Source organism: Gallus gallus, chromosome Z (assembly GCF_016699485.2).
Source record: "Gallus gallus isolate bGalGal1 chromosome Z, bGalGal1.mat.broiler.GRCg7b, whole genome shotgun sequence".
NCBI classification, from domain to species: domain Eukaryota; kingdom Metazoa; phylum Chordata; class Aves; order Galliformes; family Phasianidae; genus Gallus; species Gallus gallus.
Genome location: NC_052572.1, coordinates 38,393,981 through 38,407,958, shown reverse-complemented (window position 1 = coordinate 38,407,958; position 13,978 = coordinate 38,393,981). Strand labels below are relative to the sequence as shown.

At 37.9% G+C, this 13,978-nt stretch overlaps 1 protein-coding gene across 3 annotated transcripts in view; it reads left to right on the top strand.

Annotated features, from left to right (window-relative positions):
- Window positions 1–5,457, top strand: part of GNAQ (G protein subunit alpha q) — a 118,502-nt gene extending 113,045 nt beyond the window's left edge. For all 3 annotated transcript variants that reach the window (NM_001031427.2, XM_040655550.2, XM_046905376.1), the window contains one exon: window positions 673–5,457. In NM_001031427.2, the coding sequence (NP_001026598.1) occupies window positions 673–863 (191 nt within the window). In that variant the 3' untranslated portion in view covers window positions 864–5,457. The remainder of the gene's footprint in view (window positions 1–672) is intronic.
- The last annotated feature ends 8,521 nt before the right edge of the window (window positions 5,458–13,978 follow it).

The window sequence follows — 13,978 nt, the reverse complement described above, 5'->3', positions numbered from 1 at the left end:
GAATCTCATTCTTTCAAGTTCATTTCATATGACAGACTCCTTAGTTGACATCCTAAAGGTGAGAAGGCTCTACAAGACAGTGTGTTACCAACACTGAAATTGAGATAACACCCATGTTAAATGCTTGTCCAGAAAAAAACAGGAGGTCAGACATGGAAATCTTTGAGTGCTTGTCTGTTGATTTTACAGTTCTTGCTGGACTTAACTCTGCAGACAAGATTATGGTTTGATTTGATTTCTTCTGGTAGCAAGGTGGGGTCTGTAGCATGCATAGGTCATGATGTGATGTCCTTCACTGTTCCAGTTCACTGGCAATGTGAGAGGTGTGCAGATTTAGGAAAGTGGATCACTTCTCCTTTCTGTTTTCCTATTTCATGGCTCAATGGAGAAGGTAGCATAGGGATGAGAACTGCAAGCCAGGGTGGCAAATTGGGGTGATTTAAATTACTGTAAGCAGTACTGTTGGAAAGTTTTAAAAGCATGGGAAGAAGAACTAAGCTATGCTCGAAGGACAGTGTATCACATGAAAGCATTCTTCCATGGTTAGTACTAGAAGACTTGACACACACTGGAATGAAGAGCTAGGAGAGAGGACAAAGGCATTTCACTGTTAAAGAAGTTCAGGTATTGAATTGTCTGTAAGAAAACAGATTTTATCTTCTTAATTACCAGGACCGCAGCGGGATGCACAGGCGGCCCGAGAATTCATCCTGAAGATGTTCGTAGACCTGAATCCAGACAGTGACAAAATTATCTACTCCCACTTCACGTGCGCTACAGACACAGAGAATATCCGCTTCGTCTTTGCTGCTGTCAAGGACACAATCCTACAGTTAAACCTGAAGGAGTACAACCTGGTCTAACTGTGCCTAGGAGGCCCTCCAGAACCAACTTTGTGTGATTGAAGATATACAGGAGGGACTGTATTATCTGTGAAAACAATTTGCATAATACTAATTTATTGCCGGCCTGGACTCTGTGAATCTCCACAGAGTTTGTAGTTAATATTATGATTTTATTTAAACTACATGGAGGAAAACCAAAAGCTGCTGAAGTACATTCACAGCACATTTCCTCATTTTTTAGGCAAAACCTTGTGACTCAATGTATTTGAAATTCTCAGTCATACACTTATAAAGGATAGCAGATTTCTGCTATCAGAGCAGAATCAAGCTTGTTTCCTGTTTCCCTAACCCTTTCTCTTTCCCTCCTTCCTCTTTTCCCTTATCTTTTTAAAGGTACAATGGCCTTTTTTTCCCAGTTCCATTCCTGAGTAAAAACACTTTCTGTTGACTAATTCGGTCAGGAAAATACTGTCACCAGAATTGAATTCATCAGATCATTTTAACTTTAAAGTATGTACTTCTCTGAAGGATCAAAAGTATTGATACTGTGATTTTTAAATTCTTGACATGAGTGTTTTCATTCTGTCTTCTCTTTTGCAACTAGAATATTGAGATTACAAAATAGAATTACAGTTTTGTATGAATACTAAATTATTTTCATTGTTTGAAAAGCTGCATTGAAGACAGTAATGAAATAATTAAAACACAACCTAGGATGTACATTGAATATGATAGAATCTCTTTTAAATTGCCATGTGCCATTTTTTTCTCTCTTCTTTTATTCACAAATGCCAAACGGAAATGCCGTAGACACTACATTTTCCCCAGTAGCTACAGCCTGAAACAGTGTTCTTTTTTCTTTCTTTAGTTGTGTGGGTTTTTTTTCTTAAGTTAGAGCTCTTTTTAAGCATAGGTTTTGTTTTGTCATTGTTTTTTTTTTCCACAGTAGAAAAGCGATTTTTATTGTATCAAAATAATGTTGCCAAATCTGGCTTTTTATAAAATGAATACTCTTGAAACATAAGATACTGATTGAAATGCCAAACTGATGAGTTGGGAACTGACCTGATTGAGTCAACTGCCAAATGGTAAACAAACAACATCAGCTCCTATGTTCCCTTTATCAGAAAGTGTTCGATTTTCAAATACCAAAAACAACAGTGTGCGTGAAGGTGCTACAAGGTGCACCACGCACATGCATATGGTCTGCTATTTACAGACAGTTCAAGTCTCTCCTTATGTCAGATATGGCATGAGATTGTTTTCTGTGATAAAAACAAGGCACATTTAGTTGTACAACAAAAAAATATTGATGGGGGATCACATACAGGAACCTTTCTTGATAAGGTTGCTTGTTAACTCATTCACAGACATTTGATAGGCTTTCATGCAAAATAGCCTCTCTCAATGTTCTTTAGAAAAGATGTAGTAATGTAAATGATACAGTGAAAAAAATCATTCTTGAAATTTTAACGTGCAATTTTTTTAACAACAAAAACGCAGCACACATTGATGAGCCTTTATTCTGCAGCTTAGGTTGAAAGGTGTTTTTTGACCAGGTGCATGATTGCTAGCAAGCTACAGAAGACTCAGAGATCAGGCATGTAATTAGACTGATTATCTGCATTGCCAAGTAGCACTAGAATGCACTTAACAGAGAAATTGCTGCCTCGTAGCAGCAGGTGGGAGGTGGAAAAAAGAATGGCTTATTAATTGATTACCAAAGTTAACAATAAATACTAATGAGACGTTTTTCATCCTTAACCCTCCCAAGTCCAAAACAACAATAATAAGAACAGTTACTATTTTTTGGTCCCTCATGAAACACCTTGTAATTTAAAACTGGTTGTAGGTATAGTGCAATTATGAATGCTATAATCATTGTACATACATCTATATATATATATGGCAGCATCCATATTGGCTTTGTAATCATTAATTTTTGGCAAATTGAATGTGCTGTATTGATATGTATCTATGTAATTGTATTGTATGTCTTATAGCTAATTCACATTTTAAATAATGTTATTTTATTTACTTTTTTTAAGAGAGAAGAATGTAAATTTTGTCAGTTTATTTCTGACTAGGGATTTGTTGTTGTTTTTTATTTACAAAACAGAGAAATTACTATAGTACAGAGCGGTACTAGCATCGTGCTGTATAAAATCATTTGCACATTCCTGAGTAGAAGTAAATTGGAGACACCCAGACAGAGGCCATTCGCATCTGAATTTGCTTAAAGCTTGTCAGGGCTTTGTCCAGATGTGACAGAATTTTGTGAGCAGAACATAAACTGTTAGATCTGGGATTGGAACATGAGCTCTTTATATTTGACAGATTTGCATTAGGTTACTTTTACCTTTCTGAGAACCCTTTACTAGAAAAGTGAATATAGAGATGATTCAAGCAATTGCACATAAATACTTGTGGGTATATGCTGTTTCCCTAGGAAAACAAAAACAAAAACAAAAAACCCAAAAAATTATCCGGAGCATCAAATGAATTAAACAGTATTGTAGAAATTCCAGAAACTTTAGATAACAACAACCAAAAAGTCATTTTGCTGTTGTTAACAACTGTAAGATGTTAAAAGCTTTTCGTTTAATAAAGCAAAAGTGGATGGATGTAGGTTGTAAAAAGTGACACTGACATTCTAAATAGGTGATCAAAGCAGCTAGTGTAATATATGCCATTACAGAATTGGTCCTGGTATTGCTATAAATGCAACAGAGCTTCTTGTTTTACAATTCCACAGTTGATAATGCATTGGGAATGCATTGGCCGTGCTGGACGTAGTGATATAAATATAGCTGTGTCCAGAGAGAGGAAAAATTAAAAAAGCCAGTGGTGTCTAACTGAGGCTTGATTTGGTGGGTTTTTGTTTTATTTTGATTCTTGTTGTGGAATATTAAGTCTGGGAGAAGCACGTGTTGTTTTAAGTTTTGTATAAAAGCAAAACAGAAGTTTACTCATGCTTTGTAGTTATATTGTGATTGCAGAAGTTATAAAGAGTGTGTGCCACTGGTCTTCTTCTGGTGTATTTTAAGTAAGTTGAACCTGTGGCAATGTTTAGATCATTTGAGCATGTTCTGAAAAAAAAAAAAAAAAGAAAAGAAAAAAAAAATAGTCAGCATGCCAAGGCAGGCTTTACACAAATCACCTAACACAGCATTGCAGTGTGACAGTTTACAAAAACATTTCCTTTTTAAATGACACAGCTGTTCCCACTTGCAATATACTGTTGTTGTTGTTATTGTGGTGTTGTCGTTGCTGTTGTTTTAACTGGTGATTTCTACTATGCCTTATAGTACTTGAGTCCAGAAGTTTGTGCCTCTAACGTGAAGCTGAAGGCAAAAATAAGACAGAAGCCCTTTTAACTTTGCCAAAATTATGTGATTTCTTTGAATGTCACGAATGGGTGAGGAGGGAAGGAAAACGTCTTGGTAACCTGTGTATTCTAGATGTTCGCTAGCACAAGAAAGCTGTAACGTGTGTTTTACAGAAACCTTAAACTTGCCTTTTTCACTAATTATCTGTCACTGTCCTTGCATATGTAGGATGATGCAGCTATAAGGGCAGTTTACTTTTTATAATTATGACTCTTTTGATTGTCAAAGTGTATGAACTGTAATTTTTAATCATACTGCCACATGATTGTGAATCGGTTTTTTTAGTTTGAAAGTGGAGGAGACTTTTTATGCTGGATATCAGTCAGAATTGACTGTACGAGTTGCAAAAACTTAAATGGGGGGAAAAGGGCTGCATATAAAGACGTTGCTAGGCTCCCAGCCTTTGGTTGTAAGTGTCAAAAGACTTTCAGATTGCTCAACCTAAGGACCCTCTCCTTGTTACACATTCTTCACAAAAGAATGACATATTAGGAGAAAATGAGACATGTTAACCCAGATGAAAAAATAAAATTTACCCAAATTATTTATTATATGTGCTGCTGTTCTTGAAGCTCTGTGCATGGTTATCCTGCATACTGTAAACTAATGAAGTGTGCACAGCACATTAACAAGGCCTACAAATGACCTACCTCTAGCTAAGAGACCAGTAAAATAAATATGTTTAGAAGAGACCATCTGAAGATAGGAAGCTAAAATGGACATGATTTATGTAGTCAACTACTGTAATTTAGAAATTCACGCTTTTGTAAATACAGTCCCTCTTTTGACATAAACCATACATTCTAAAATTTAGTATGCATTAAACAACTAAAGCCATCTGTCCTTGTCTATTTTGTTAGTTTAGTAGAGGTCTTGCAAAACTGTATGTTTTGTGTTGAGGAGTTACTGATATTTCCTCTTTCTTGTCTTATATTTACCCATAACACTTTGAGTTGTATCAGTCAAAACAGAAACATTTCCATGTAATCAATAATCCAGTCATTATCTAGTTAAGGGGATATTGCTGTAAGTTTCACTCAAGCTTTTTCACAGTAGCCATGCTGCAGGGAAAAAAAGAAAAAACAAAAAAAGGAAAAAAAGAAAAAAAAAGGAATGAAGGGGAATTTTGAAGACAGTGTAAAAATACAAGATAAATCAGATCAATCTTACTGTAAAGCTGTGGGTTTGTCTGTTTTTTTCTTGAAATACAGTCTTAAGCTGAAGCCTGTTGCTGGTTTCCTCATTTACCATGCTGTAGGAAATCTTTATTTGACCAATTTTTTTTATTATTATTATGGGGGTGGGGGTGGGGATATCAGATACATTTTTAAACTGCAGTATTTAAAAATAAAGATCATATTTGCTGTTCTTAACGTGTCGTTTAAATGCATGTATTGTCTGTTTCAGAGACAGAAATTGTTGGGTTGTTGGGTTTGGTTTTTTGGGTGGTTTTTTTTGTTTGTTTGTTTTTGTTTTATTTTTTGGTGGGTTGTATAATTACTGCCCCTCAAAAATGTTTCTGGTTAAAAATACAGTATTTTTGGCCCTAACTTTGTATTACAGTATCCTAATTCCTGGAAATCTAGCTTTTCTTTTATATTGTTTGGAATTATTGTTCTCCCAAAATGTTTCTTATTGTGATAAGTGTTGGATGGATGTATCATTGTGTGATTATTTTTAATTGTACATGCTTTGTCTTCAATATCCAAATATTGAAATTTCCAGAATATTACAGCCAGAAAGTTTGAAACACTTAAGATTTGGTCATTACATTTAGTCATTACTAAAAGTATCACTGAAAGTCTTTTTTGGCTTGTGTATAATGGAAACATTCACAGAAAACTTTCAGAATTTTCACATTTTTTAAGCATTTGGCTGATATTGATTCTACTGCAAGAGTAGAGTTTCTTTGATCTTTTTGTTTGCCAAAGTAATTATAGGAATAGTGGAAAGATGCCTACATATTGCATTTCAGGTCTCTGGCTTGTATCTGTTCAGCAGTCAGAGGATCTCAGACTTTGGTCACTGAAGAGGTATAATTTCAGGCCACTTGCAAAAATGAGCTTCTTCTCTACTATGTGAATACAACAGTTTAAATAAGATTCTTGGAATTCAATTAATTTTTATAAGTAAGGACTTCGGTGAATTGCTATTGATTCTTCTTTCCTGTTGCAGAGTATAAGGGAGAAGGAACTGTAAGGAAGTATTAATTTTATCTCAGCAAAGATAACATCTCTTACATGATGTTACATTATGTAACATCAGTGCCTGCATCTCAGCTGCATGTTCCTTTACCTCTCCTTTGTGTCAGCCTGGTCGAAAACCAAAACAAAACACAAACCACTCTTTTTTGCTTTTCTTCCTTGGCTGTTTTAGCAGCCCCATTTCCAGGGTTTTGAGCTAATCAACAGTTCAGACAAATTCTAACCTGACTAAGTGGAAGATGTAGAACTGTGTGCCCAGAAAGTTTAGAAGTCTGGGGAAAAGGGGAGAAAGACTCCCCTCCTTTTAAAACCTAACCATGAAATTTACATGAGCAGTGAGTAGCATACTCATTTTATGCACTCCAGGGGTGACTAGCTGTTCTGGTTGGGAAAGATCTCATTTTGAAAGCCCTTCATTGCATTTTCATCCAGGAAAAAGAACATTAAAGATGTGGTAAGAGAAGGAAAACCTCTCTGTAATCTATTCCCATTTAAGATGCTTCTGTACATGCTGTCAAAACCCAACTGTGAGTCAGACTGAAGCCAACACGTCATACTTGCTGTTAGGCAAGTATAAGAAGTAGGCTTTCAGCGGTCCCCAGCAAACAACTAATGAATTAAATTCCTTCTTAAGATATTCAGAATGCCATGTTGCAGTTTGTGGCATTCAAGGCCTTGTCTAAGATGCTCCTTCTCCGCTCACATTCCCACTTCTCCATCACACTCATTGCTTTCTGCCTTCCAAAGAAAATATTTTCATAGTACTGATTTATGTATGTACTTTCTGGAGTACTTTCTAATCCTTCAGAATTAGGTGTGAATTGCTCTGCTTATACTGAACAACTGAAGAAGTGTGGATAACACAGTGGAAGGCCTGCACTTCTTGCTCGCTACACATTCCGCCTGCCATTTTGTTCCGATTATTCTTCTGTATCTTACTTTTATCCTCTTTGTCAAAAATAGGTTGGATGAAGTATCAGATTCAGTTTTGACAGTGGTCACAGAATTGATTGTCCTGTCTAAACTAAAGGTAGACTGCTAATAAGACTAACTTCAGAAAGTTTCCATGGGCAGTGGAAGAGCCAGTTAACCTTCTAGACATACATTGCAGAAAGCAAAACTATACTTAGAATACAGCTGAAGGACTCAGTAGGATAATGTGAGCCAAAGTGGGCCAAAATTACCTATTTTAATATGACATTTCCCGTTGTCATTGGAGAATTGTATTTCTCACTGAAAATCCATTTTTTTTCCTACAGTCCTCTGTGAGGTGGTTGATGCAATGACCAGACTGGCACTCAAGTGAAGAGATGCATTAACTTTGACAATACGTTCAAATGTATTCCTGCAGAAATAAGCTATTACATGTGGTTACTTTATATGATGCTAACAGAAAAGGATGACTTGCATGCAGTAACTTACAGTAAATAATATTGCACTTCTATACATTTACAATAAAGAGGAATCACTCTCCCTAAAAATAAAATTCCATTTATCTCAAGGTGAAATATTTGAAGTCTCTTAACAACTGTCAGTTAAATGTGCGCACAGTTTTGATTACTGCGTGCAAGAGGTTAATTTGTCAGCACATGCGGTAGAACGTTTGCTTTATTCTGAGTGCTGCTTTTGGAAAGCCAGAACAATGTTGTGTACCAAAATTTTAATTTCTCCTTTTCTCAGGAGAATATGGAAGGCACAGACATTGATGTTTTCACAGTTATTGATAAGACTTGATTTATTCTATGTTAAGAAACTGCAGCGCTGAAGTCTGTAAATAAGATTTTTCTTCCAGCCCTTTAGAACTTCATTTTTTTTAATAGACCTTACGTAAGATTAGCAGCCTGAGTATAGTTGTTAGGCAACTGTTAACTTAATCAAATGTGATAACTTCCCTTGCCTACTGATCTTTTGACACTCTCTCTAAGAAATTTCTGTAACATTATCATCTAATTTGTCACAAAACAAACAAACATACAACAAACAAACAAACAAACAAAACAACCAAAATCCCAAAGTAGTGCATGTTAGCAGCTATTTACTCATTGCTTTCCTGTTTAAGAGTTCAGTAAGAGATGCAATAGCTGAGAGTGCTTGAAACGGTGCCTTGAAAGTGCAACAGAGGAATAATTTAATGCTGCAAGGCATGGACGGCAAATCTTGCATTGCGGGTCAAATAAGTGAAACTGGTTTCACCAGTAGACCTTCAAAATATGCATAAATCAACTACTTTGTCTAAACATTAGAAAATGGCTGCTGCAATCTAGTAGAGGATCTTAATTATTAATTATGTAAGAGGTTCTTGTATGCTCGGCTATAGAAATGGAAGGCAAATAAGTTCCTACAGCTCTCCAGCACGTAGTGTCTGGATATGCTGTTATAGAGACCCACAAGAATATCCTCTATTTATTTTTTTATTGCACAGCAGGTGAAAACAGAGGTCTCGTATTTCAGAAATTGAATGCAATGGCATGCAAGTTTCATTGCTGTAGACTTCATTTTCTGCAATCTATTCATATTCATTTAGCTTTTCCTTTCAATAATTCTGTGCTCAATCCATTGCTAACTGCATAGAATGAAAATAGATTTATTTCTTGTCCTGGTGAACTTCACAGAGGCAATGAAAAAGAAACTTTCTCCTTAGAGGAGGATTTTTTTAGTGCTGATCACCTGAAATTTCTCTGAAATTTCTTCATTACTTGCTAGTTCATGTACTGTAAGTCACAGAGGCTGAAGCATTAGTGTGAGGAAAGCAGAGATATCCGTAGTGATGGAAGTCTATCTTGAGTAGACTGGCTCAAGCCCATGTAGCATGATTTACAATGCTAGCAACTACTTGGAAATTCCTACGTGATATACTGCTGTCACTGTGACCTTCTGTGCTAGCTGTGAACCCAAGGTCCCCAAGGGTAAAAAGTTTAGCAGGAATTCTTTGCATATGATGCAGAGCAAGAGTAGCTCTGCTGCTCTTATAGTGGAGCAGAATTTCTTCACAACAGATACCTTCTTCATTCTCTCTCCCTCTCCTTCTCATTTTCATTTAAAAAAAAAAAAAACTAAAAAAAAATTTCAGAAATAACTAAGGAGTCTAATAACTTAGTACACACACAATACAGGCAATAAAATCATAGAATCATAGAACGGTTTGGGTTGGAAGGGACCTTCAAGATCATGTAGTTCCAACTCCCTGCTATAGGCAGGAACCTCCCACTAGACCAGGCTGCTCAAAGCCCCACCCAGCCTGGCCTTGAATGCTTCCAGGGAGGGGGCACCCACAACTTCTCTGGGTAACCTGTTCCAGTGTCTTGCCACGCTCACAGTAAAGAATTTCTTCCTATTATTAAGTCTAAATCTACCCTCTTTCAGTTTAAAAACATTTCTCCTTGCCCTCTCACTTCCTACTCTTCCGAAAGTTCCTTCCTAGTTTTCCTGCAGACCCACTGGGCTGCCAGGGCACACTGCTGGCTCATGTTCAACTTGCCATCAGCCAGAGATCCCAGAACCCTTTCCATGGAGCTGCATTCCAACCTCTCTTCCCCCACTCTGTACACAGATTCAGAATTGTCCTCTCTCAGCTGCAGAATCTGAGACTTGTCCTTGTTGAACATCGTCTGGTTGTTGATTTTCCAACCTTCTAACTTGCCAAGATCTCTCTGCAAGGCTTCACTACCCTTGAAGGAGTCAAATGCTCCTCTAAATTTAGTGTCAGCTGCAAACTTGGTACGCTTTCAAATCCTGTGTCCAAATCATTGATGAAGTCATGAAAGAGTACTGGCCATAAAGCAGAGCCCATGGGAACCCCACAAGTGACTGGCTGCCAGCCAGTGGTAACGCCATTTACTATTAAACCCTGACCTGTCAGCCAATTTTTCACCCATTCCATTATGTTCTTGTCTGGACATGTCAAACCCAGGACAGAGCAGGAACTGCATTAATAAACACAACAGCACACCCGTAAACTGCATTGTGGAGATCGTTAGCAGGAACTCGATGATGAAGTTCACTGAGCAGCAGATTTGAGCTTCTAGGTGGGAAACACGGGCAAAACAAGCAGCACATTTTCATGGCTAGACTTCAGACTGTTTTTGATAAGTACAGATTTTCTGTTCTCTGTACTGAACAATTTTTGTATAATATTGAAAATATTTTTTTTTTTCTGAATAAACACTTCTACTAGGGGTCACAAAGAAATTAAGGAGATACTAGCATATTCTTCTGAATTTATTCTGATTACATATAGAATCATAGAATCTCTAAGGTTGAAAAATGTCCACAAGATCATCCAGTACAACCATCCACCCATCACCGGTATTTCCCACTAACCCATGTCCCTCAGTACAACATCTAAACATTTCTTGAACACCTTCAGGACTCCATCACCTCCCTGGAAAGCCCGTTCCAGAGCCTAACCACTCTCTCAGGGAAGTATTTCCTAGCATCCAACCTAAATCTCCCCTGACACAACTTGAGGCCATTCCCTCTAAGTCCTGTCTCTGGTTACGTGGGAGAAGAGGCCGACCTCCAGCTCACCACAACCTCCTTTCAGGTAGTTGTAGAGAGCAATAAGGTCTCCCTGAATCTCCTCCAGACAAAATGATCCCCACTCCCTCAGCCAGTCCTCCTAAGGCCTGTGCTCCAGACCCCTCACCAGCTCCACTGCCCTTCTCTGAACACACTCCAGGGCCTCAGTATCTTTCTTGTAGTGAGGGGCCCAAAACCGAACACAGTAATCATAATGCAGCCTCACCAGGGCTGAGTGCAAAGAGATGATCATTTCCCTGCTCCTGCAGGCAACGCTATTTCTGATATAAACTAGGATGCCATTGGCCTTCTTGGACACCTGAGCACACTGCTGGCTCATGTTCAGCCAAGCACTGACCAATACCCCCAAATCTATTTCCTCTACACAGTCTTCCAGCCACTCTTCCCCACGCCTGTAGCATTGCCTGGGATTGTTGAGGGAAAGTGTAGGACCTGGCACTTGGTCTTGTTGCACTTCATCTCATTGGCTTCAGCCCAGCTATCCAGCCTGTCCAGATCCCTCAGTAGGGCCTTTTTACAGCCAGGCAGATCAACACTTCTTCCCAACTTGCTGTCATCTGCAAACTTACTGAGGGTGATATCTTTTAAATTTTATTTCCAACAACATATACGTTTTCCTCCAGTACAGAAAGGTTGTGGAGCTGTTGAAGCAGGTCCAGAGGAGGACCACTAAGATGATCAGAGGGCTGGAGCACCTCTCCTATGAAGACAGAGTGAGAGAACTAGGCTTGTTTAGCTTGGAGAAGAGAAGGCTCCAGGGAGACCTCACTGTAGCCTTCTTGTACTTCCAGGGAGCTTACAGGTAGAAGGGAGACTGACTTTTTACATGGTCTGATAATGATAGGACAAGGAGGAATGCCTTAAATTAAAAGAGGGGTGATTTAGGTTAGCTGTTAGGAAGAAATTCTTTACTCAGAGGGTGGTGAGGAACTGTCAAAGGCTGCCCAGAGAAGCTGTGTGTGCCCCATCCCTGGAAGTATTCAAAGCCAGGTTGGATGGGGGCCCTGAGCAGCCTGAGCTGGTGGGTGGCAACCAGCCCATGGCAAGAGTTTGTAACTGGATAATCTTTAAGGTCCTTTCCACCCTAAGCCATTCTATGTTTCTGTGATTCTGTGATTCTATGAATCTATGATTCTAGGATTCTGGTCTATATCTCACTATCAAAATATATGTCTGCATTTAGTCTGAGACACTCAAAGGAGTACTGTGGTAACTGTCAGAGTAGTGTCAGAGCTTCCTTGAGTCTCTTCCCAGATAGGATCACAATTTGTAAAATGACTTTTGTATCATTGGTGTAAAAAAAAAATGTCTAGGAAGAACCACTGTGCATATTATTCTATTATCTTATGAAACATGATGAAACATGTGATGGCCATAATCAGATCTTGTTTTAATCAGATTTGCATTTAAGAAAAAAACATCTTAAATAAGGTTAACATTTATTTTACTTGTTACTTACACTACTAATCCGATTAGCTATAGTACATAGCTATTTCAAAATGTTATGTGCAGAACTTAGCATCACTTGGCATTGCTGTTATTTTGTCAGTCATCACTCAGTCTGATAGTAGGTACTTTCCTCCAGCTTTGGCTGCCACTTTTGATAATCCAGTTCCCTAACAGATGAATATCTATCTATTTATTTGGTTACTTTTTTTTTTTTTTTTTAGCTAAATGAGCCCTTTTTCACCTTGAAATGAATCACCACTGACAGGACTTGGCATTCCTGCCGAGACATTGTATCAGCATCACTACTGTTTCCTATTACACAAGATAATTGTACTTCAAGGCCACAGTCCTCATCCAGGGATGAGATCTTCCTGGAGCCTTCTCTTTTCCAAGCTAAACAAGCACAGTTCCCTCAACTTTTCTTCACAGGAGAGGTGCTTCAGCCCTCTGATCATCTTAGTGGCCCTCCTCTGGACCTGCTTCAACAGCTCCACGTCCTTCCTCAGGCCTGGACGCAGCACTCCAGATGGGGCCTCACAAGAGCCAAGTAGAGGGGGACAATCACCTCCTTCTCCCTGCTGGCCACCCCTTTTTTCAACTACACCTTAGATTTTGCTCAAAATTAAATCACTCAACAATTCAGACTCTATTTATGCTATCCCTAAAAGACTCATTTGAGTGCTCTCCATTAACCTTATTCATAAACTTAAAGCTAAGTTTTAACACTAGATCTCAGGTCTCTTCATTAATGTGGCTTGAAACATACCAACAGTGATTTTTGTGTTGACTACAACTACTACATTAGGAAGACTGCATAAGCAGACTGGTTGGCATTCAGAGTAAAACAGACCTTTTCTCATTATTTAGTTCCTGGTAACTCAGAATTTTGAGGGTATTAAATACATGTGAGCCAATGAATTAACTAAAAAGCTAAAGCTGGTAGGATTAGAAAAGGAGAGAGGAAGAATATTGTGAACTACTGAATTAAATGAGAATGCAACTAATTACTCCTAAGTACTTTTAATTATTCCTGCCTGTACTGTGTTAGAAATTTTTGTTTTGGAGAATACGAACCTAACCAGAAAAAAACATCAATTTGTTAAACAATTACATACAGGAGCTTTTAAAACAAATTTTTTGCACAAAACCTGAGGCAGTCTTTTAAAAAAATGAGTTATGGTGAAAAAGATTAGTCATTACCTGACCTGAAGCCAGTTACTGCAAGGAACCAGTAATTCAAATCAACAACTATTATGGTCAAAAAGAGGAGTGTTCCTGGAAATACTCCGTGTACCTGACACTTCAAAACTGCCAATTCACGAATCTGGGAAAATTATGAGTAAGTTCTGCAAGAAGAATAAGCACAGTGTAGTATAAGAAGAGGGATTTTTTAAGAGATTTATTAAATTTAAAAAAAGAAATAGTACTAAGAAAATTTGGCAAAAACTTTATCTTGATTTAGTCATTAGGGAAAGGGAAAAAATACAGAAAAAAAGGTAGGAAGTATCCAAAATGATAAAGGGAAAGTTAAATAACTACTGCTTTAAGAATA